At 32.6% G+C, this 22940-nt stretch overlaps 2 protein-coding genes across 2 annotated transcripts in view; both read right to left on the reverse strand.

Moving 5' to 3' along the window:
• LOC115887530 (arylphorin-like) overlaps positions 1–19796 on the reverse strand; it is a 32366-nt gene extending 12570 nt beyond the window's left edge. The window contains 1 exon segment of the mRNA XM_030906993.1: positions 19415–19796. Coding sequence (XP_030762853.1) covers positions 19415–19796 — 382 coding nt within the window.
• Positions 19797–19834: 38 nt separating this feature from the next.
• On the reverse strand, positions 19835–20377 carry LOC115887538. Its single transcript, XM_030907002.1, has one exon. The coding sequence runs from the start codon at positions 20375–20377 to the stop codon at positions 19835–19837; it is 543 nt and encodes a 180-aa protein (XP_030762862.1).
• Positions 20378–22940: the final 2563 nt, after the last annotated feature.

The raw sequence follows: 22940 nt of genomic DNA on the forward strand, positions 1-22940 counted from the left end.
AAATTTTTATTTGAACTTTTTACGGAGATAATATCTGCATAATCAGACTTATGACAAAACAACGAAAAGTATGATTTTAATAAATTTGGCAACTTGAAATACATGAAATATTATAAAACCCTTTGGAAAAATAATTAAAGAACTAAACAACGTTTATTTTACATTTTACAAAAAGGGATTTCAATAAATAAATAAATAAATAATCATGTTCTCAAGAAAATTCATAGTAATTAAGTGCGAAATAATTTTTTATGAAGTTATATTCAAAATTACGATATTTAAAAATTATATCGTATCCTCGTATTCATGAGTCGTTTTTTGGGAAACGGATAACTCAACAAATTGTTTTTTTGCTGATAGACCAGACTCTTCAAAATCCATGAGCTCTACTTCCTCTTCAATAATCGGCTGACTTAGCCAGACATTATTTCTTGCCCAAAAATTTATTCCAACAATAATTGCAGCTTCGCCATCTGTGTGCCCAACCGCTTAAAAACAATTTGATCTTACCTAGCTGTGCCGAACCACTCTTTCGTTCGTTTGAAAAAACACAAATGTCATTTGCTATATCAATTTCCTTTCTATTTTGAAATCAATTTTTTAGCAACTTGGCGCAAACGGTTTGGCGTATGATTACACCTGAAAGTCAAAAAGGTAAACCTAGAAGTGGAACAAAGAGAATAGTAGGTATTTTAACACCGAATATTTTCAGGTTCATAATAGTTTTGGAACAGTTACTAAAATAAAATACTTGACATTATTACTTTAAATAATTATTACTGCGCAAGGGGGGTGCAGGGGGGTACGCAATTTGGACGGTAAAAACCTATTAGTGAACAGAATATTTCTGTTCAAAGTTCTCAATTCTTTTCAAAACACGAGAATTCTCGATTCACAGAACTTCTGTGAATTTCAGGTGTCAAAAAAATGAATCAGCAAAATAGGTATACGTAATCCACAGACCGTTAAATAAATTATAATATCAGTTGAGTATTTATGAAATTAAATTGTTAGAAAAATTAAGGGGGCGCAACGTTTTTTTTAAAGGGGGCTCAGGTACAGACAGGTTGGAAACCACTGCCTTAAGGTATACCATCCGTTTTATTATTAAATTCAAGAGATGAAAGGTCTGAGTTTATCGAGGTAATATTTTCCGCCTGTAATTTACTAACGATAGAATATCGTAGTAGGGTGTATCGATTTATCAAAGCGACGAAATAGCTTCGGGCAGAGGCGAGATAAATCTTGATCCCAAATAGATTTACTAGCGAGAAAAATTGATGATAGCGGCGGCATAAAGAAAAATTGTATTTCGGCTACAATTTAGATTTATATGATTTTAAAATTTGTTAAGATTTCCTCTAAAAATAGGTTTATCTATCGGTAACAAAAATAACTTCAGTAAACTAGATTTAGTTTCAGTTATAACCAGTTATAACGGCATAATAAATAACAATATATTTTGTGTAGGATTCTTTAAAAGAAAGGTGTCTCATAAACTAGAAAATTATGTAAAACAAATTAATTTTATCCAACAGCCACTGCTTATACCGGGTGTTGCATCGTCGAGCGAGACATAGGAAATCCCATGTAAATTTTAATGGGGTCAATTATTGACTTCCCTAATTATTTTAGAGAATAATTCTATTTAGGTTTAATGAAGAGCACTAAAACCCACATTCAAAAGATTAACTTTAGATATTTTTAATTAGCCCGTTTACGAGTCATCGCCGATTTCTTTTTAAATATTTCTCCTTTCTTATGGCCCTGTATTTACTTATGAGCACCAGTCAAGGTAAAAGATAACTGTCAAACGAAGTTGTCATTTCAGAAATTTATCTATTTAGTGCTTTATTATTATTATTAAAAACTCATACCTACATCGAAAATATTAGCCATGAATTACACTACCGAAGAAAATGTATTGATGATTAAATGGTATTATCAAGAAAATAGTTATCAAAAGGTGTCGGACATGTTTGCTGCTCTGTATGCGAATAGACCGATACCTGGAAAATCTACAATCGCAAGGAATATCCAGAGATTTGAGACCAAAGGTACCCTAATAAATAACTGCAGATGTGAAGCAAGGCAGGAACAAAGAGAAGATGCAAGAAATGATACCGACTTGGAAGTTTCATTGTGCGTGGAAGAGAACGATGGAAAGATCAGCACAAGTAAACTTGAGGATGAAATAGGAATAGACCACACTACAGCGTTTCGAATTTTGAAACGACATAAATACTATTCCTTCAAATATGAAAAGCACCAAGAGCTACGAGATGGGGACGAAATACGACGGCAGGCGTTTTGTTTTGATATGATGGAAAGAGCAAACACGGATAGGGAATTTTTAAAAAACATATGTTTCACTGACGAATGCACGTTTATCTTAAATAATGAACCCAATGTTCAAAATTATCGATGTTGGAACAAAGAAAACCAACACAGGTTTGTCGAAACAAGGACGCAATATCCACAGAAAGTAAATGTTTGTGCAGGGATATTCCGACACAATATTATCGGGCCATTATTTCTTACGCGAAATTTAAATTCAGAATATTATTTGGAACTACTCGAAAATCATATTTTAGCTGCTTTACATGATGCCGCTAGGGAAAATCAGGAAGTTTGGTACCAAATGGATGGCTGCCCGGCACATAGTACCCTGGCTGTTCGGGAATATTTAGACAATAGTTTTACCGGAAACGTTATTGGCCTAAATCATACAGTAAATTGGCCAGCAAGGTCTCCTGATATTTCGTCAAATGATTTCTTTCTCTCGGGCCATTTAAAAAACAGGATATACAAGGATAAAAAATACCCAAATCTAGACCAGTTAAAAAATGCTATTTCTGCCGAATGCAATAGAATTTCGGTTCGGGCAATTCAAAAATAAGAACCTTTATTCTTCCGCAAAGAGATCCATCCAGGAATAGATCCATAGGCACAAAGTCCGGCGGCATCGACGGCCATCCGGCATCGGCTGGAATGGTTAGCTATTCAATTATTCTCGAAATTGGCTGCAAAAATTTACTGATAACTTCAGCGTTGTGAGGCGGTGCCTCGTCGGGGTGGAAAAGAATGTTTTTGAGTTCTATTAGGAGGCCATCAATAAGGGGTCCAAAGCCTACTAGTTAAAAGTGGCAAACTTTTAAAAATTCGGTATTTCGAAGGGGATTATAACGAAATAACAAGTGTGGTTTATTTTTGGAAAGGTAATTTTAAGTTCTTTTCAGTTAATTAAAAATATACAGTGTGTCCTAAATAAAAATCAATTTTTCTGTTGATAACTCTTAAATTATTAATTTAAAAAAAATTATACTTAAACTCTACGTAAAAAGGTGCCTTGTAAATGTTTCCATAGAAATATAAAATTTTCGATGGCAAAAAAATTACAGCAATTTGTTAAAAATGCACATTTTTGAAAAACTCGATGTGCGGTTTTCATCATCATGTTTTTGATAAAAATTGAGCTCCAAACACCGATATCAGTTTTCGCCTTATAAAAAAGGGTGTTTCTCTTTAAAAGCGTCCAATTTGATCCACCCTGTACACTAAAAATTTTCCATTTTTTGTCTCTCCGAGTGGATTTTAATTAGCATAATTAACCCCGGACGAAAGCCACAGAAGACCGATTATTTTCCGACGAATAAACTGGCACTGATATAATTAATTTCCATTTGGAAAATTGTAGACGAAACGCGTCCTTTGTCGATCCGGAAATTCAATGGAAACTTCAGCCGGAGTCATATTTAAACCGGATTCTCCCGGATAGAATGGAACAATGCGTCCCGGGCCCTTTATTCTCCACAAAGCCTATATACCTTTTATTATTCTACAGTAATTACTAAGGAACATAATCGGCTAATCCTACGTATCAAATTTTTAATCGAAAGGTATAGCCTGGGTGCGTTTTAATACCGTATGATCGAGAAAAAACGGCGTCAAAGGCGGCTGGGGAATGACTATCGATGCTATTTTTGACGAGGTCGAACTCTGCTCAAAGTTAATTAACTTTATTTTGATTTTTTTAGTTAATTAAAATTCTTCTTCTTTTTCACTTTAAAGATCTTCAAAAAGTTAAATTTTTAATTAAAATTAATAAATGTAGAAAATCTAGAAGATAATAGTAAGTTTCCGGATACAGAAATTTATATCCAAAAAATATTTTTTTCTGATAATTTGAACTATACCAGTTCTAATTAATAAAAAAATCTATATTAGGTAAATCCAGTAAATCCTAATTAATACAGAATGCGTCTTTAAAAGTAAAGAAGAGAAAAATCACAAAGGCTCTAACCTAACTATCGCCCGTCCCAGTCCCAGGCATTTCATTTCATGATTGACATATGCATATTAATTGTTTTCTTAAGTTATGTTACAATAAAACTCACTTTATAAACAGTATAATATAGGTCTGTATTTTCTTTCGAATGGTATTACAAAATATTTTTTACTGTGGACCCTACTAATCAATATACCATGCCTGGTTCAAGAGTCTAAATCTGTACTTATTACATTTAATTTAATAACAAACCTAAATTATTTGTCTAAGTTCTGCGACTTACTAAAAAACACAATTATGATTTTCGAAAGTGATTAATACAGCTTTTTCGAAAATTATACATTACTTCTTGATGTTTGTATTATATTAATTCATTTATTTACTTCAATTGTTCCAAAGTGTATATTATTTCCTGCAATCTACCAGTAGTTACGTTAAAAGTTAGGTATGTAAATAAATGACTTACCAGCCTAAAATTATTGAGATTAAATAACGTAATATATAAGTAAATAAAATTGACAATACACCAATAACATATTTTAGCAATAACCATTAATTCCTGCATGGAACTTTGTGATTACAGCATCACCAATTTTGTTTCCATTAAATCCTCTATGCAATAGATTATTTCTTGGACACAGTTTTGTTCATTTAATTAATATGCTTCTTAGAAAACAGAAACTTAAAATTAATACTAAATGTAGAAAATCTAGAAGATAATAGTAAGTTTCCGGATACAGAAATTTATATCCAAAAAATATTTTTTTCTGATAATTTGAACTATACCAGTTCTAATTAATAAAAAAATCTATATTAGGTAAATCCAGTAAATCCTAATTAATACAGAATGCGTCTTTAAAAGTAAAGAAGAGAAAAATCAAAAAGGCTCTAACCTAACTATCGCCCGTCCCAGTCCCTGGCATTTCGATAACGTCTAGAGTTAACAAAAATTGGATTATTCTACTGTTAAAATGTATCGATTATCCTTTTGTAATTGTCTAATACAGACTAGACCCTTCAGATTTACTAATACTGTAGCTGTAAACCAATATGTGTGTTCAATTACTAGTAATAACCCGTTAGTTCATGGAAGAAGTATCGTGTTTATCAACAAAGTTAATTGTAGGCCTTTAAATTTTGCTTAATATGGTCATATTTTGTAATATTCAACTCATAATTGTTGATAATTCTGGTGGATGATGTTCAGTTTTATACATGTATAAAATATAAACACACTAAATTGAAGTACTAGAAACGGTAAGGTGGGATATTTTTAAGAATCTGTATTATTACTTATACATTACTTTTTTACTTATAGAATATCTACCCCTGTGTATAACCTCTAAGAAACAAATTAAATGAACAAAACTATGTCAAAGAAATAGTCTATTCTATAGAGGATTTAAAGAAAACCAAATAGGTGATGCTGTAATCAAAGCTTTGTCGATATTGACTTACCGAAATGTATAGTCATACGTTATGTTTGTACAATTTGTTTTTGAATTTCTTCTAGGTTTCTGCATCTTCAGTTAGTAAAAGTAGTTCAACATCAGCAGTTTTCTCAGTCCATAAGATTCAACATTTCAAAATACAATACTTAATCTTAATTAATCTAATTAATTTTTTTTGAGATATAGGCACTATAAGCAGCAAAATATTAGTCTTATAATCCCGGAAGATGTGGGCAATAAATTAAATGATAAAGAATTGTAAATTGTTTATACATATATGTATAAATCACTTGTTTTAAAATAAAAAATTTTTTAAATTTTATATTGTATATTTATTTATTAAATGATAAAATTAAAATACTTATATACTACATGATCTAACACTGTAAGTCTTAGTTTCTTTGGTTAGGTTTACTGTTTGCTGAGTACTATGGGTATAGTTCATTAAATTAATAGATTCTATTCTTATGATTGACATATGCATATTAATTGTTTTCTTAAGTTATGTTACAATGAAACTCATTTTATAAACAGTATTAATATAGGTCTGTATTTTCTTTCGAATGGTATTACAAAATATTTTTTACTGTGGACCCTACTAATCAATATACTATGCCTGGTTCAAGAGTCTAAATCTGTAACTTGTAAACTTATTACACTTAATTTAATAACAAACCTAAATTATTTGTCTAAGTTCTGCGACTTACTAAAAAAACAATTATGATTTTCGAAAGCGATTAATACAGCTTTTTCCAAAATTATACATTACTTCTTGATGTATGTATTATATTAATTCATTTATTTACTTCAATTGTTCCAAAGTGTATAATATTTCCTACAATCTACCAGTAGTTACGTTAAAAGTTAGGTATATAAATAAATGACTTACCAGCCTAAAATTATTGAGATTAAATAACGTAATATATCCGTAAATAAAATTGACAATACACCAATAACATATTTTAGCAATAACCATTGATTCAGCATTACCAATTTTGTTTTCATTAATTCCTCTATGCAATAGATTATTTCTTGGACACAGTTTTGTTCATTTAATTAATATGCTTCTTGGAAAACAGAAACTTGGGCATACACAGGAACAGATACTCTATAAGTAAAGAAGTAATAATACAGGGATTTCGTAAAAATTACTATCTCACCTTATTCATTTTTCTTCAATTTGGTTTGTTTATAATTTATATATGTATAAATTGAACATCATCCACCAAAAGTATCAACAATTATGAGTTGAATATTGTAAAATATGACCATATTAAGCAAAATTTAAAAGCCTACAATTAATTTTGTCGATAAACACCATACTTCTTTCATCAACTAACGGATTATTTACTGGTATTAAACACACATTTTTATTTACAGCTACAATCAATGCAATATTAGTAAATCTGAACGGTCTAGTGTGTATGAAACAATTATAAGTCTAATCCGTATATTTTAACAGCACAATAATCAAAATAATCAAAAATTTTGTCGAAATGTCTCGGTCGGAGGGGTCGGAGGCTTGTCGGACGACGAGATTTAGTTAGGTTAGAGTCTTACTGGCCTTACTCTTCTTTATTTTGAAAAAGGCGTTTACTGCATTAAGGATGATTTAATATCGATTTTTTATTGAGTAGAACTGGTGCAGATAGAAACATTTGAAAAAACAATTTTTTGGAAATAGATATGTGTATCTGGAAACTTTCTATTCTTTTCTGGTTTTTCTATATAAGGTATTAATTTTTGACAAATTTTATGTCAATTCTCAGTAACTGACGTCTAGAGTTCTATCTCGTCAAAAATAGCATCGATAGTCATTCCTAAGTCGCCTTTGACGCCGTTTTTTCTCGATCATACGGTATTATTCTTCATAACAGAGATTATTTTTCTTAATAAAAATTAAATCATTGCAAAAATAAAGTTTTAGGGAACATTTTATTTATGAAAGACTAAAATCTTTAAAATTTCTTAAGAGTAGATTTCACTAGCCCGAAAAAGTAGCGTTACGGTTTTTTGTATACAGGGTGGTTCGAAATAAGTAAAAAAGTTCATATAAATGTATGTCCTAAAATGCTTAGTTTCGGAGATACAGGGTGTAGAAGTTTCATTTTTATTTCGATTTTTTCCAAATAATTTCTGAAGTAACGTCAATATTTGGATGAAAATTGGTGTCTGAGAGGTTTTTGACATGAGAAAATTGATTTCGATGTCAATATGACTCCTACTTGTAGAGGGCGCCACCTACGTATTTTTTAACTAGTTTGAAGAGTAATAACTTTTCGTCCGTACCTGTATAAAACTAGCTAGTTAAAAAATATACATTTACGACGTTTTTCACGTAAAAAAGGTCTCTTGGTAAAAATCGCTACGAGTAATGGTTCTCGAGATATTTGGAATCGAAGTTACCAATTCCGGTCATCATTGACATAAATTAAACATGTTGACTAATTAGTTATAGTCCGTAAAACGAATAACTTTGAATTTGACAGTTCCCGCGGGCTTTTCTAGTGTTAATTTTATTAGGTTAGCAACTTGCGGCCATGCTGACGCAATGCCGTCTCTAACAGAACAGCCTCAGAGCGAGATTTATGACGTGCGCGCTAGTTAGATACTACGGATTAATAAATATGTTGTAGAATACATGGAAAAGATAATTATTCCTCGTATTTTTGGTTTGTATTCTAAAAATGATATAATTTACATGAAATATACATAATATACAGTTAATAAAAACAATATATATACCTATTTATAGTAATAAATACTTTGGCAGATAAACTATGAACCATACAAATGCAGGAAATGTTTTACAATATGGCTGAAATCGTACTCCATAGTCAATGTAGATAGTTTTTGTATTAAGAATAATAATTTAATAAAATATGTGGTCATCTTTTGACAGGTTTATATTAGTTTATTAATTGCAGTAAACATTATAATATATAAATAAATTTTGTTAATGCAAATAATAATACATCACTATTAGTAGATATTGAGTGATTTTTGTTAAATTAGATCGATTTTCAAATCCCAAAATTTAAAATATATTTTACATTTTACCCATTATCTTATGTACCACCTATTTATTATTTGTATATTGTAAAACATTTGCTGCATTTGTATGGTTCATAGTTTATTTGGCAAAGTATTTATAACTATAAATACTATAAATTGTATTTATTAACTGTATATTATGTATATTTCATGTAAACTATATCATTTTTAAAATACAAACCAAAAATACGATGAATAATTATGTTTTCCATGTATTCTACAACATATTTATTAATCCGTAGTATCTAACTAGCGTGACGTCATAAATCTCGCTCCATGGCTGTTCTATCAGAGACGGCATTGGCCTAATATTTAAAAATGTTAAAAGCTGATGACATTTTACTTTTGTCAATTATGACATTTCGTGTTGATTTTTGCAACAAGAGGAAGAACTGTCACTTGTTTTATTATTTTCCTTTTCTATTTCATGAAAGTAAAAAGAGTTACCTATCTGATTCGTTCAGGCACTCAATTTAAAGAATATCAGTAACTTTTTTGACAGAGGGATTTTATATTTGACATGTTGGTAAAAAATAACGGTCAAAATTCAAAGTTATTTATTTTATAGACTATATTAGACTAAAATCATAAATTTGAAATGTTTTTGTGCCAAAAGTTCAACAGAAACTGTCTTATCATCATTTTTTAGAAGAAAAATTTATGATTAGTTTAAAAAAATAAAAAGTTCTCAAATTTTTTATTTCAGTCAAAAAAAAAGATTTTTACCAAGGGACATTTTTTACGTAGAAAATCACGAAATGTATATTTTTTCACTCAGTAATTTTATACAGGTACGGACAAAAAGTTATTACTCTTCAAAACAGTTAAAACACATGTAGGTGGCGTCCCCTACAAATAGGAGTCCTATTGACATCAAAATCCAAATTTCTGATGTCAAAAAACTCCCAGACACCAATTTTCACCGATATCTTGATGTTAGTTCAGAAATTATTTGTAAAAAATCGAAACAAAAATGAAACTGCTACACCCTGTATCTCCAAAACTAAGCATTTTAGGACATACATTTATATGAACTTTCTTACTTATTTTTATCAGTAAAATATGTTGCCGAAGTTTCCGGAATACAGTTCGGACCACCCTGTATGTACGCTTGACTTTTTAATTTTAACCATGGTACAAAGAATACAAGGTATGATCGATAGCGGCTCCAATTTCGTTCAGTTCGCGCATACCACCTGTGACGTCACTAGGAAAATAATGAATAAATAAAAAATAAAGAAAGTTGACAGGAGATCTGCATTTTTTGGGGTTATGGTTAAGAATTGTTTATTTTTAAGACTTTTTAGTTCGTTTAATTTAATAATTACTAAAACCAGCAGTTCCAAAAATATATTTAAAAATAATTATCTATTAACATGGATTTGGACGATAATAATAGGTAAGAATACTAAATTTATTTCTATATTCGGTATAAAATTGTTTATTAGGTTTTTAGTTTGCGATGTTTATGGTAAATAATTTTCATGTTCATTGCCTCTGAATTCACATGAGGACAGAGATGAGGATATCTATGGAAAAGTAACCACAAGAGGAATTGTTACATCATTTAAAAAATGTTGGGAAGTTGAAGTTTCCCATCGAAAAGTAGAAAATGCCAATGCAGATGAATGTATTGTAATTGTGATAGAAGTAATTCCAAGGGTGAAGTCTATTATAATTAGTGACCTGTGCTTCTTTTTATATGTAGATGTTTCAGGTTTTGAGAATAAATCGGTTGAACGAAACCCAAAATTTAGAGGAAGTATTTGCATACCCAGAATATGACCATCAAGGATTATATAGCTCAAATTTCCTTTAATGGTAGGCAATTATTCAATGCAAATTAACTTTTTAAGTGACTGAAATATTAAATAGTTTACAATATGGTATATCACTAAAAATATATTACTTTTAGGTACAATTAGTGCCCGATACATTTCAAAAAGTAGAATATTATTTTATATTAAATGAGGTGTTGTACCAACAATCAATTTATATTAATACCGGAGATTAAAAAATAACAGAATAAATAGTTCTTTTTTTTATACTACAAAAATAAACTATAGAATACAACAGTATTTAAAAAATAAATAAAAAGTTATGTCCCGGCCGAGATTCGAACTCAGGTCTCTCGCTTCCTAGCCCGACTCCTTACGCACTGCTCCACAGTAACTTGCTTAGCGATAATTCAATGACGGTATATAAACAAAAAAACAGGTTTATAACAATATCTTGACGATTTGAACTGGCGCGCGGAGAGTGCTGACCAATAGCGCCAGTTATCACCTGTGACGTAGCGACCAACCTGCGCAATATCATACCTTGTATTCTTTGTACCATGAATTTTAACTATGTATTCGTGATTTGTTTGTATAAATTATATAAAATTTGTATAAACGTATTTTTTTTCTCTCAAAAAAAATTAACATAGATTTTTGTGACAAGTAAATTAAAATTTGTACTATGTTATAAACCCAACACTGATGAAGGCACTGATGATCATGTTAGCCGAAACGTTTGTTTCTTTTAAAAACCAGATAAAGATAATGAAAAACTAAATGAAAACTTAATCAACGTTTTTCCTGAACCCAAATCCCAAGAAAATAAAAAAAATAGAATATATTCTTGGTTATAATTTAGTTAATATGACGAATATTATTTATTAATACACAAATTATTTCTGCAAAAATAATCAATAAAATACATACTTGCTTTTAACAGCAGCTCGTCAAGTTAGTTTGATATGAAGTAGGCGATATTGATCTGAAAAAAACAAATAAAAACTGTTAGGAAAGCATTAAAATACAACAAAATATTTGTATAATATATAAATTCAAGTAATTTCAAAAATAAAAATATTGGATTCCGTTGATTATAAAAAGCTTTTTACGTATAACGTACTTTTCGTGTAGTGTTTAATATACAAATATATCAAAAACAAAATATATTTTTTATTTTTCAATCAAGTTTTTATATAATAAAAATATAAATATTTTTTCCCTTCGTTTCCTTTTCAGATATTTTTAGACGGATTTTTAGTCTTTTCTAAACTAATACTTTTATAAATTCAAGCTTAAGTTGAGCATTTGGTTTTAATTACATTTGCCTAGCCTCATACTAATTAAATAATAATCCTTTCAGCAAACTTTCCGTAATGCTAACACGTATCTTATTTTAGATTATGTACATACAAAGTAAATTAAGTTGTAAGTTTAAAAATTACTATTAGCATTATACGGGTTTATTATTACAGATGACATTGTTTTAATAACAGACAACATACAGGAAGCACAGAAAATGCTGTTGCTTCGGAGAAAATCGGTTTGAAAATTAACTTATCAAAGATACAATTCATGACAAAACTAGTACTGTACTAAAGTAAAGCATATACTGAGATTTGATCTTCCAATACGTTTAAAAAGAAAGGTCTTTAACCAGTGTGTCTTGCCTCTCATCACGTGTGAAGCTGAAACACTTACTTTAACAAAAAAGAACATACATAGAATACAGGTCATGCAAATAAAAAATGGATAGGTCCATGGTTGGGAGTTACAATTAGGGATAAAAACCCAATTATACCACAAGAAATCGAACAGAAGTAAGAGATGCGGTGATATCTGTCTTACATCTTAAATGGAATTGGGCAGGACATGTGGCTAGGATAAGAGATGGACGGTGGACAAAGAGACTTGTGGAATGGAGACCAAGACACGAGGCCTATAGAAGCAGAGGACGACCTCCTAGTCGATGGACAGATAATATTAAAGGAGTGACCGAAAACTGGATTTAAGTGGCACAAAATACACACACCGGAAAAGTCTAGGGATATTACAATTTTATCCAGCCATCGTCAGTAATTTTATTATTTGCATTTCTGATATAATAAAATTAAAATAAACAAATAGTTTACAGGACGTATTGGAAATAAAAATGCGAAATTTACCGAATTTTTCAAATTTACCTTGATTTTTATTGAACTCCAAAAAATACACACATTTTTTTTTTATTCTAAACTGTGAATTAAAAAAAAACCATGTTTACTTAATAAAGGGTATGGCCTCCTCTACTGTTCATTACAGCCCTACATCCTCTCTCCATGCTCCTGATCAGGTTGTCGATCTCTTCTTGAGGTACAGCCTGCCACGCTGCATTCACGGCCCGAACTAGATCCCTACGAGTTTCACGAGGCATACCCATTCTCAAAATTCTTCTTTGGACCGCGTCCCATACGTGCTCGATGGGGTTGAGGTCAGGAGATTGGGCCGGCCAGGGTAAGATGTTTAATTGATGAGCATTGATAAACTCATTAACCACTCTGGCTGTATGAGGCCGTGCATTGTCTTGCATGAGAATGAAGTTTCTCCCAAAATCATTGGCATATGGTAACACGACAGGCTCAAGAATTAAATCACGATATATGATTCTTGTTAGAAACCTTTCAAGAAAAACGAGATCGGTTTTTCGGCCTAACTGGACTCCTCCCCAGACCATAACTGTTCCACCTTGATAAGGGTGCACTTCCTGAACATGATCCAACCGAATAAGGTTTCCCGGTTCTCTCCATACCCTAAGCCTTCTCGAATCCGGATGAATTCCAAGCGTGACTCATCCGTGAAGAGAACATTGGCCCATTGTTCATTCGACCACTGAACATGATCTTGAGCCCACAAATATCGTACTTCTCGATTTCCTCTCGTTAAGGGTTGAGCTCTCCAGGGGCGTCTACTTCTTAAGTTGACCTCTCTTAATCTATTGTGAACAGTGTCAGGACTAACGGTTACATTATGTGTTTCCTGGAGAATTAAACTAAGCTCTGGTGCTGTAAGAGTCGGTCGGCGTCGATCATTTAATTGTAAAAAATGATCTTCCTGAGGGGTAGTAATGCGATGTCGCCCTGTGTGCCTTTCTGCAACATCACCACTTTCACGGTAGCGTGCACTTAATCGCGATATTACACCTTGCCTTGTATTTAATGCTCTAGCTACGTTGATTTGGCGCATTCCAGCTTCGAGCATACCCATGGCCCTTAGCATTTCGTCTCTGTTAAGATGTCTACGCTCCATAATGTAGTTTAATACTAAACAGAGTTATTTGAATGAATTCTGGCCAGTTATCATAAAAAACATAGCCAGTACAGGTTAAATTCGAACAATTGATGGTAGGTGCTTTTTATACATTTGACAAAAAATGCACAAACACTTCTGCAAATATCCCAAATTTAGAAATAACTAGTGTGACTACTTCGTTTCAATCGAAGTAGAAAGAATCGGCCTACAAATATGTGGTTGTTTATTCAAAACATTTATTTTTAACTTTAATAAAATGATATCCCTAGATTTTTCCGTTGTGTGTAGAAAGAAATGGCTAGAGTTGAGGGAGGCTTTTGTTCAGAAGTGGACAGAATATAAGCTAAATGATGATGATAATCAAAATACAAAGCTAATACAACAATTGTGTGTCATATGTTCATAAAAATTTAAGTACAATGTTGTAACATTTTTTTGTAATTCTCAAAATAGAAGAAATAAAGAAAATTACTATATTGTTGACTCGCTCTGTACAAATATGAAACAATTTGCATTAAAGTAAATTGTAGCCAGGCAAGTTAAAATAAAGAGATAAAATTAAAACAAGGACTGTACTTTCGTAAAGTCGAAACAAACTGGTATTCCTACCTAAGCAATTAAGAAGTATCTGCAAATCGGGCCGGGAGATCTTGAACAAACAAGCAAAGAAAAGCAAACTTTAATTCTCTCTAAAACGGGGTACGCAAACAGAACTTACGAACAAAACGACAAAAATACAAACGGTTCGGAGTAAAGAATATTGTTTTACTGTGATTTGTCTAGAGATTTAAACAAAGTGAAACTTGATTTATTACAAAGAATATTATTTGTCCTTTTATAATTCTTGAGTAATAAGACAATAAAAAAGAGGATTGCAAAAGACATCAAAAATTACAATGAAAAAGTTAAGAACTAGCTAAGAAATCCCTCAGATCGGAAAGAAACAGCTAATCGCATTATACATATACTGCCATTACTCGCTGACGAGTATTCGACACGCATCAGAAGATGGTCACACAAGGCGTGATATATAGGTATAGAAAAAAAATCAGTGGCGTAAATGCTTTTTTTAGAAAAATATTCCAGTGATAACCCATACGCACGTCCCTGGTGAATATGTTGACACTTTTTTAGCATTAAAATATGTCGCATTTATAGTAGCTTTTACCCTCAAAATTTCATTTGAAACGCTAAAGGTACTTGAAAGAAAATTATAATAAATCGAAAAAATATGAAGACTGTAACACCCTGTAGCTACCGAACAAAGCAGACAGGAACCTATGTTGATATGAAAAAACAATCTTATTTTTACGTGAGGAATCTCCCAGGAGAGATGGCACATGTTTTTTGAAACGCTCTGTATTTACGCCGCGTACCCAACTAGCATTTACAGTGGCAGATACGTAACTGCACAGAATATACTAACGAAAAAGAAGCCCAAGTTCCTTGTAATAAATCGGTTCCATTTTCGTAACGCCATCTCTCGACATAGCTGACATTTACAGGTTAGCCAAAGGGGTGCGGGGCCGGGGGGAATTGTAAAATACACTTTTTTATTTTAATTCGCTATTTGCAATTTTATTTTTAAAACATATTATGTGAAACAATCACATAATATGTCTTAAAAATAAAATTACAAACGGAAACAAAAGGAATTAAATAATCTGAAAATCTACAAAGTTTATTGATAAAAAAGTTAGGCTATGCAAATTGATAAGTATATTAAGTATAACCTCTTTGGTATAACATTGTTAAACAAACATTAACAAATCATAACATATCAGATCATAGAACTTAAAAAAGTACTATTACATAAAAACAGGTGATACAATACTTCAAAATTAATTTTAACATAATATCAAAACCGAAAAATCAAACTGCAAACACAACCACACTTATCACAACAGAAATTAACACACACTTCCACGGCAAATGTCCAAGAAAGACTGATACTGATACTGATCGTTCTGATTGGTCCTGGACCGGTCGTAGTTCACGTCAGGTTCACGTCGTATTGTCGGTAAGCAAAATCCCTGTACAAAAATTTTGACGATCAGCGCCATCACCCGTCATAATTGGGAAACTTTTGCTGGAACCATTTTTAGTATTTCACTTACATGGCCCTGCGTAACTGCTACTATCAGAGCCACTACAGAGTGGGCGGTGACCATCGGCGGCTACGTCGTATATTCGTAGCTGCTAAGTAACTCCGACCAAAATGGGGAAAGATTTTGAGTAGCCGGGTAGTGTCTTGGGTAGTTTTTGCCACTAAAAGAGTTACTATAAAGTAGCCTACTGGTGAATGCGACTTATGCGTTATGAAGCTGCCTAGTCGCGGGTTCGTGGCAGCCAAGTGTTAGCCACCGACATGTGGAACTTTCGTTAAACTGTTGAACTTTATTCGCAGCGACCTCTTCATGCAATTTCACATTTCATAAAAATAAATGTCCTGATGGAAAATAATTATGGAAGCCATTATTATTTAATTTGTTATTTACCGTGCGATTTTAACGCCTTTTTTAGGTAAATTCCAGAACGCAATCAACTTTACTGAATAAAATAGTGGGTTTATATAACAAAATTTTCGAGCGCCTCTCAAAATATTTCAAATTATTATATTATTTGCAATAAAAACTCATTTTGTAATTAAAAAATAATAATAATTTGCTTGAAACCGGGGTCAAACTTTAAAATATTAGTCCACCGTCAGAAATAACAAAATAACTAAGGAAAAAAGCTTTAATCTAGGTATATTTAGCTTAAAAACGCATAATGTTTGAGCCATTTGGCTGTTCGTCTAAAAATTCATGAAAAAAATATGGCCGTTTAATCCGAAAAATACTTTATAGTTCCATATGCTTTCACAAAGTACCGGGAACAATAACATATTAGGCCAACCCTACCCATTTGGACCTTTAAAATCTTCGGATTGATAAAGTGACAATTGTAGCTATCCAAAGGCGACTTTATAGACACAATAATTTTTTTGGAACTACATGGTCAACGATTCTTTGAAACCATAAAGTGATTTTTCCAAGAAAGTTCCCTGCGCCACCAAATTGCCACTTAATTGGAGCATAGCTACACCGATCGCGGTGCTGGCGACTATACATTCCATTGATGTCACTATGACGTTCGGCCTTGTACTTTGAAGTTATTTTTTACTTGTGGTGCATTTTCTATTATTAGTGTTTCTATATTATTCAGAGCTACATGAGGTATAAAGTATTTTAACGCCCACTCTTTTAGCTCTTGTTTTATATTGTTGTTGGTTCTCAAATTAGTTCTCCTCTGAGATTCAGTTTCAGATGAACTAACACTACACTTATCTACAGAAACAGCTTCAAAAATGTCTCAATCACTACCTGATTTATAATGTTCATCAGTAGGATTATAGAAATATGTAGTTTTTGTTTTTGATGTTGATGCATCGGCTCGCAGTGATTCCTTTTGTTTAATTGATCGGTAGAAAGTACTAGAATATCTAAATTTCTTTTTATTCGCCTTAGGGATTTTACAGAATTTTAATAAAGCTTAAAAGCAAGTAAAAGAAAACACTAAAACAGAGCAGCACACGATGCAATCTGAGGCAACTACATTTATTAGGGTATATTAAGTTACGGTCACTATAAAGTAGCCGTTTTTGACCCCCGTGACTTTTTAGTGGCAATGGATGAGCGACGGCTAGTTTAGAGTAACCTAGGACGGTAGCAGTAACCATTTTGCTACTTTCAATGCTACTGTAAATTAGAAGTAACCAGGTGTACTACCCCGTAACTTAAATTGTTACTATAAAGTAACATAAACTTAATGGAGGCATTATGGTAGCATTTGTTGGTAACCCCTACTTTGAAAAGTTACTATAAAGTTTTTGGTCTTTTATGGTGTCATATTCGAAGATTCGGGTAGTTCCAGCCACTTCTTTAATTACATGTTTGCGACTTGCAATCGGGGTGTTTATTTTCCACTTTTATGGTAGGTGGGGACTAACCGGTCACTCTCGAAATATACTTCAAAGTGACTACTCCTTATAGAGTGACATTTTAAGTGGCAGAGTGGGCCTAGAAACTATACTTTAGTGGCAGTGACATTTCAAAAAGGACTGGGAGCTATATTTGCTAGTTGGGTAACCTCCGCGTCAAACAAGAGGCTGTATTTACATTTTTACAAATATTTACTAAAAAAGAATTGAGATAAAAATCACATTTAAAAGTAACATCATCATCATCATTATCATTTAGCTTATACCGTCCACTGCTGAACAAAAGCCTCCCTTAACTCTACCCATTTCCTTCTATTTTGTGCCACTTGAATCCAGTTTCCAGCCATCCTCTTAATGTCATCTGTCCATCGACTAGGAGGTCGTCCTCTGCTTCTATTGGCCTCGTGTCTCGGTCTCCATTCCACAAGTCTCTTTGTCCACCGTCCATCTGTCATCCTAGCCACATGTCCTGCCCAATTCCATTTAAGATGTAAGACAGATATCACCGCATCTCTTACTCCTGTTCGATTTCGTATTTTATGATTGGGTATTTTATCTCTGAGTGGAACACCCAACATGGACCTTTCCATTTTCCGTTGCATGACCTGTATTCTATGTATGTTCTTTTATATTGTTATACTTATATATAATTATTGGTTGGAATTTAAACAAGGATAGACAGCTTAATCATATATTTTAATTCTCCGAACTTGTTTTGGATGATATTTCTTCTCTATCTCTTTTCTACTGATCTATATAGTTCAGTCATTGGGGATTTTTGCTTGGAAAAAAGTCCGGAAGTTTTGCAACTTTGCAGGTTTATAGGTTTTGGGGTCCCTAACTAAAATCCATAAAATGCACATTACCAGACTTGCCGCCGGCTATATATTAATGTTTAAATTTCCACTTAGTACTAGGTTTGTCATGTATTGTGTCTTTGACAAGTTAATTTTCAAACCGACTTTTTCCGAAGCATCATTCAGCATATCCAGCATATTCTGTGCCTCCTGTATGTTGTCTGTTATTAAAATAATGTCATCTGCAAAACAGAGATGATTTATCAATTTGCCATCGATGTTAATTCCTGTTGAATCCCAGTTTATCATTTTTAGCATACTTTCTAGCACAGCAACGAATAGTTTAGGGGACAGTGTGTCGCCTTGTCTTACCCCTCGATCGATATTGAATTTATCTGTGCATTGATTTGTCGATATTCTGACGTTTGCCGTGGCATTATCATATATATGTCTTATGATTGAGGAGTATCGATGATCGATGCGACTCTCACTTAGTGTCTCTAGAAGCTTCCGCTGGTCTACCGAATCGAAGGCCTTCTCGAAATCCACGAAGACAAGCATTAGTGGTCTATTATACTCAATGCATTTCTCGATAAGGACCTTGACTGTTAGAAGATGGTCATTTGTTCCGTAACCTGATCGGAAACCTGCTTGTTCGCTCGAAAGAAAAAAGTCTATTTTATTTGTCAAACGCTTGGTGAGTATTTTAGTAAATAATTTGTATACGTGGCTAAGAAGGCTGATGGGCCTATAGTTTTTAAGGTCTGTAACGTCACCTTTCTTGTGTACAATAATGATGGTTGCGTTGTTCCACTGTGATGGGGTTATTTCTTCTTCAATGCATTTATTAAATAGGACATTTAAAGCTTTGATGATTTCTGGTCCTCCTTCTTGGATTGACTCTATTACCAGTCCATCGTCGCCGGCAGCTCTATTGTTTTTCATATCTCTAAGGGCACTGATAATTTCTTCCTCGGTTATTTCTGGAATTTCTTCCGACCCCTGATTTATTACCTTTCGGATGTCGGTTCTGATCCCCTGCTGTTTTGATGTGTAAAGTTCTTGATAGAAAAGTTTAATAGAGTGTAGGATTTCCTGTTTGTGTGTTACTATGTTGCCGTGCATATCCTTGATCTTTTGTATTTCTTTTCTTCCCATTGTACTATTTCTCAATATCTTCAAACTTTGATTCTTCTCTATGACTTTCCTAATTTTTTCCGTATTCTGTTGCCTCCTTGCTTTCTGATTTCTTTGGATATATCTCTGTTTAAAGTTCTATATTCTTGTGTACTCTTGTCCTCCATATCTCTTCTCTGTTTCATTAAAAGTTTTGTGCTTTGATTCAGTTTTTGTTCTTTTACTTTTTTGGGACAACATTTTTCGATAGCCGTTTGAGTGGCCCCTTTGATGTTTTCGTATATTTCGTCTATCGTAGTAGTATTTTCATAATTTAGATTTGAGGCTATACATTCCTTATAAGAATCTTTACTTTCAGGGGCTACCCATTTCTTGTGGTTTTTCTTGAGTATCATGTTAGTTCTTTCCTTCTTTATATTCATTTTTATCTCGGCTCTTACAATGCGGTGATCGCTTCCTATCGAAAATCTGTTTAATACACTTACGTCTTTGATTACATCTTTTCTATCGCTGATTATGAAATCTATTGCATTTTTGGTTTTGCTATCTGGACTGGTCCATGTCCACTTTTTGCTGTTTCTTTTCTTGAAGAAGGTGTTCATGTATATAATTTGTTGTGGTGTGCGAAATCTATCAGTGTATCACCTCTTTCGTTTCGGCTTCCCAATCCATGATAGCTGACTGAAGTTTCCGCTTCATCTTGTTTGCTACCAACTTTGGCATTAAAATCTCCAATTAACATTGTATAGTGTGTTTTTCCATTTTGTAGAGCAGTGGATACATCTTCGTAAAAGTTCTCCAATTCGTCATCTGTACTTTCGGTAAAAGTAACAACTTTAAATAAATGAGTTTTAAGGTTAAAACTTCAAAAAATAACGGAATCTTAATTAGAGTTAAAATATTCACCGGTTTCTTCGGCTTAACGAAGATAAAGTTCCAAAGGAGAACTGTATAAATCAGAGTGTTTTCTTTTTTATAAAAGACTCTTATTTGTTCTTTCCTTTACCTTGGCGATTAAGCGTAGCTTTTAAATCACCCTGTTAAAGTTTTAAAAAGTAAACAACCCCACAACTCCCTCGACAAAATCCTGTTTGAAACTGCAAACAGTTGTAAGCAAAGTAAAAAAAAATATGGTATATCCCAAGCAGGCATTTTTGGACACATTTTAGATAATGTTTCTAATAATTTTTTTTGATGAGTTTTGTAAATTCAATACAGAACTTCAATACGCTGATGACTGTGCTCTAGTTGCAAATACGGTACAGCAATTGCAAGAAATGTTGAACACATATACATGGGCATATGAGGCTTTGGGACTTAAGCTGAACATCGATAAAGCTAAAATCATGTGCACTTCCCCGGAAGATTACAACAATGCTATAAAAATCGGAGAAGAACTATTGGAATATGTAGCGGAATTCAATTACCATGGAACTATTTTGTGGCCCGCTAGATCACCAGATCTTTCTCCCAATGATTTCTTTTTGTGGGGTTATGTAAAATCCAAAGTGTATGGTCATAATAGGGCTAATAATCTGGATGAGCTTCAAGTAAAAATACGAGAGGCTTTCCAAACTATTAGCCCTAATATGTTAGCCAATGTCAGACGAGGATTTTACGACCGCCTAGACTTCTGTCTAGCACAAGAAGGTGGTCTTTTTGAACACTTGTTATAATTTTTTTTTATTTAGAGTAATACTATAGTTTTTTTGGGTTTAGAGAATTTATTTATTTTTAGTTTTGGCTTGTAAACACACTCAAATAATAAATATTTAACTATTTTTATTTTAAATGTTACCTTAAGTGAAGGTAAACACTTAAAATGAAAATAATAAATACACGGCACTCCTCGCGTCATATTTCTAGTCTGTCACGACCGACCCGTCCAAGCACAACTGCAACTGCGTACTGCCTGACCAGCCGACTAGCCGGCAGTGAATCTCTAGTAAGAACGCAAATCGGGTAAACGTAAATTCGTCCGGCAACTTGCTATGTTACTAGTAGCCTGGTCTTCTCGTATACGGGAGCTGTTATTATGTTATTATTATCGAGATCTACCAGCCCTGAGAATATTTGCACTTATTTAAGACTTACCCTGTATATATTTAACAATAATTAAATTCGTTTTCAAAATATTCGGGAAATGCATTAAAGGTTTTCCATTTCAAAATATTATTGTTGTTCTAACAAAAGCAAATTAATGAAGCACTGATTAATGCACATAATTTATCATAAAAACATGCGAAAAAACGATGATGTAACAGACAATCTCGCTTGAAATGATTTATCTACATATTTTGTTCGTCCAAAAATAGTAGGGATCGATAATTATTTATAATCAAAATTATATTAGTACCTATACGAAAAGAAAAATTGATGCAATATCTATTAACAATGTTTACCCATTGTCGATTTTAACTAATAAAATAATAGAAGCTAGGAAATGTTGATATTTTAAGTACAGTATATTTGATATCAATTAAACTTTTAGTTACGTTGTAGCATTTTTTATTTCCTTTAATAAAATTGAATTTAAAAATCTATTTTTATTTAAATTTCTTAGTATTGGCGCCATCTATTTGCTAGATGCCAAAGATACCAGCCTCCATTTGTTACAGCTCACTTGTTTCGATATTTAATTTTTATTAGCGCATTTATTCGCTAGATGTCAAACTTCATTTTTTACAGTTCACTTGTCTTGTTTATTAGCGCCATCTATTCGCTATATGCCAAACTTCCTTAATTGCATTTCACTTGTCCCAATCTCACTTCGCTGTGGCTTGCGATTTTCTGTTCTAATGATTTCAATCATATGATATCACTTTTTTCTCTCATTTTGTCTGTAGTGCTGGGTTTTTACTTTATTCTGCAACTGAGAATAAGGTCTTTTTTCTGGGATTTGGATCTGAGGAAGATGCGTGTTTTGGCGTCCGACAAATTTTCCAATGAAAAGCACTCTGAATCCACTCTTTCTGTTTCCTAAAAATGGTGTCCAATTTGAGATTTGAAACCTTAAAGTATGCAATCCAGAGTAGAGATCGTATTTGTTTGGTTTCTTCTAGGAATGATCACCGTAAGTTTATCCGCCATTTTATATAGCCCCATCTAACCAAATTCTATTTCCAGCTATTTCCATTTGTTATTTCTGTTTATTTGAGTATTTAA

The sequence above is a fragment of the Sitophilus oryzae genome, unplaced genomic scaffold, assembly GCF_002938485.1.
Source record: "Sitophilus oryzae breed Bouriz unplaced genomic scaffold, Soryzae_2.0 scaffold_115_pilon_pilon, whole genome shotgun sequence".
NCBI classification, from domain to species: domain Eukaryota; kingdom Metazoa; phylum Arthropoda; class Insecta; order Coleoptera; family Curculionidae; genus Sitophilus; species Sitophilus oryzae.

Bases quoted from the DNA above. Each gene is read 5' to 3' on its own strand.
- LOC115887538 (XM_030907002.1), bottom strand. From the start codon at position 20,377: ATGAACACCTTCTTCAAGAAAAGAAACAGCAAAAAGTGGACATGGACC.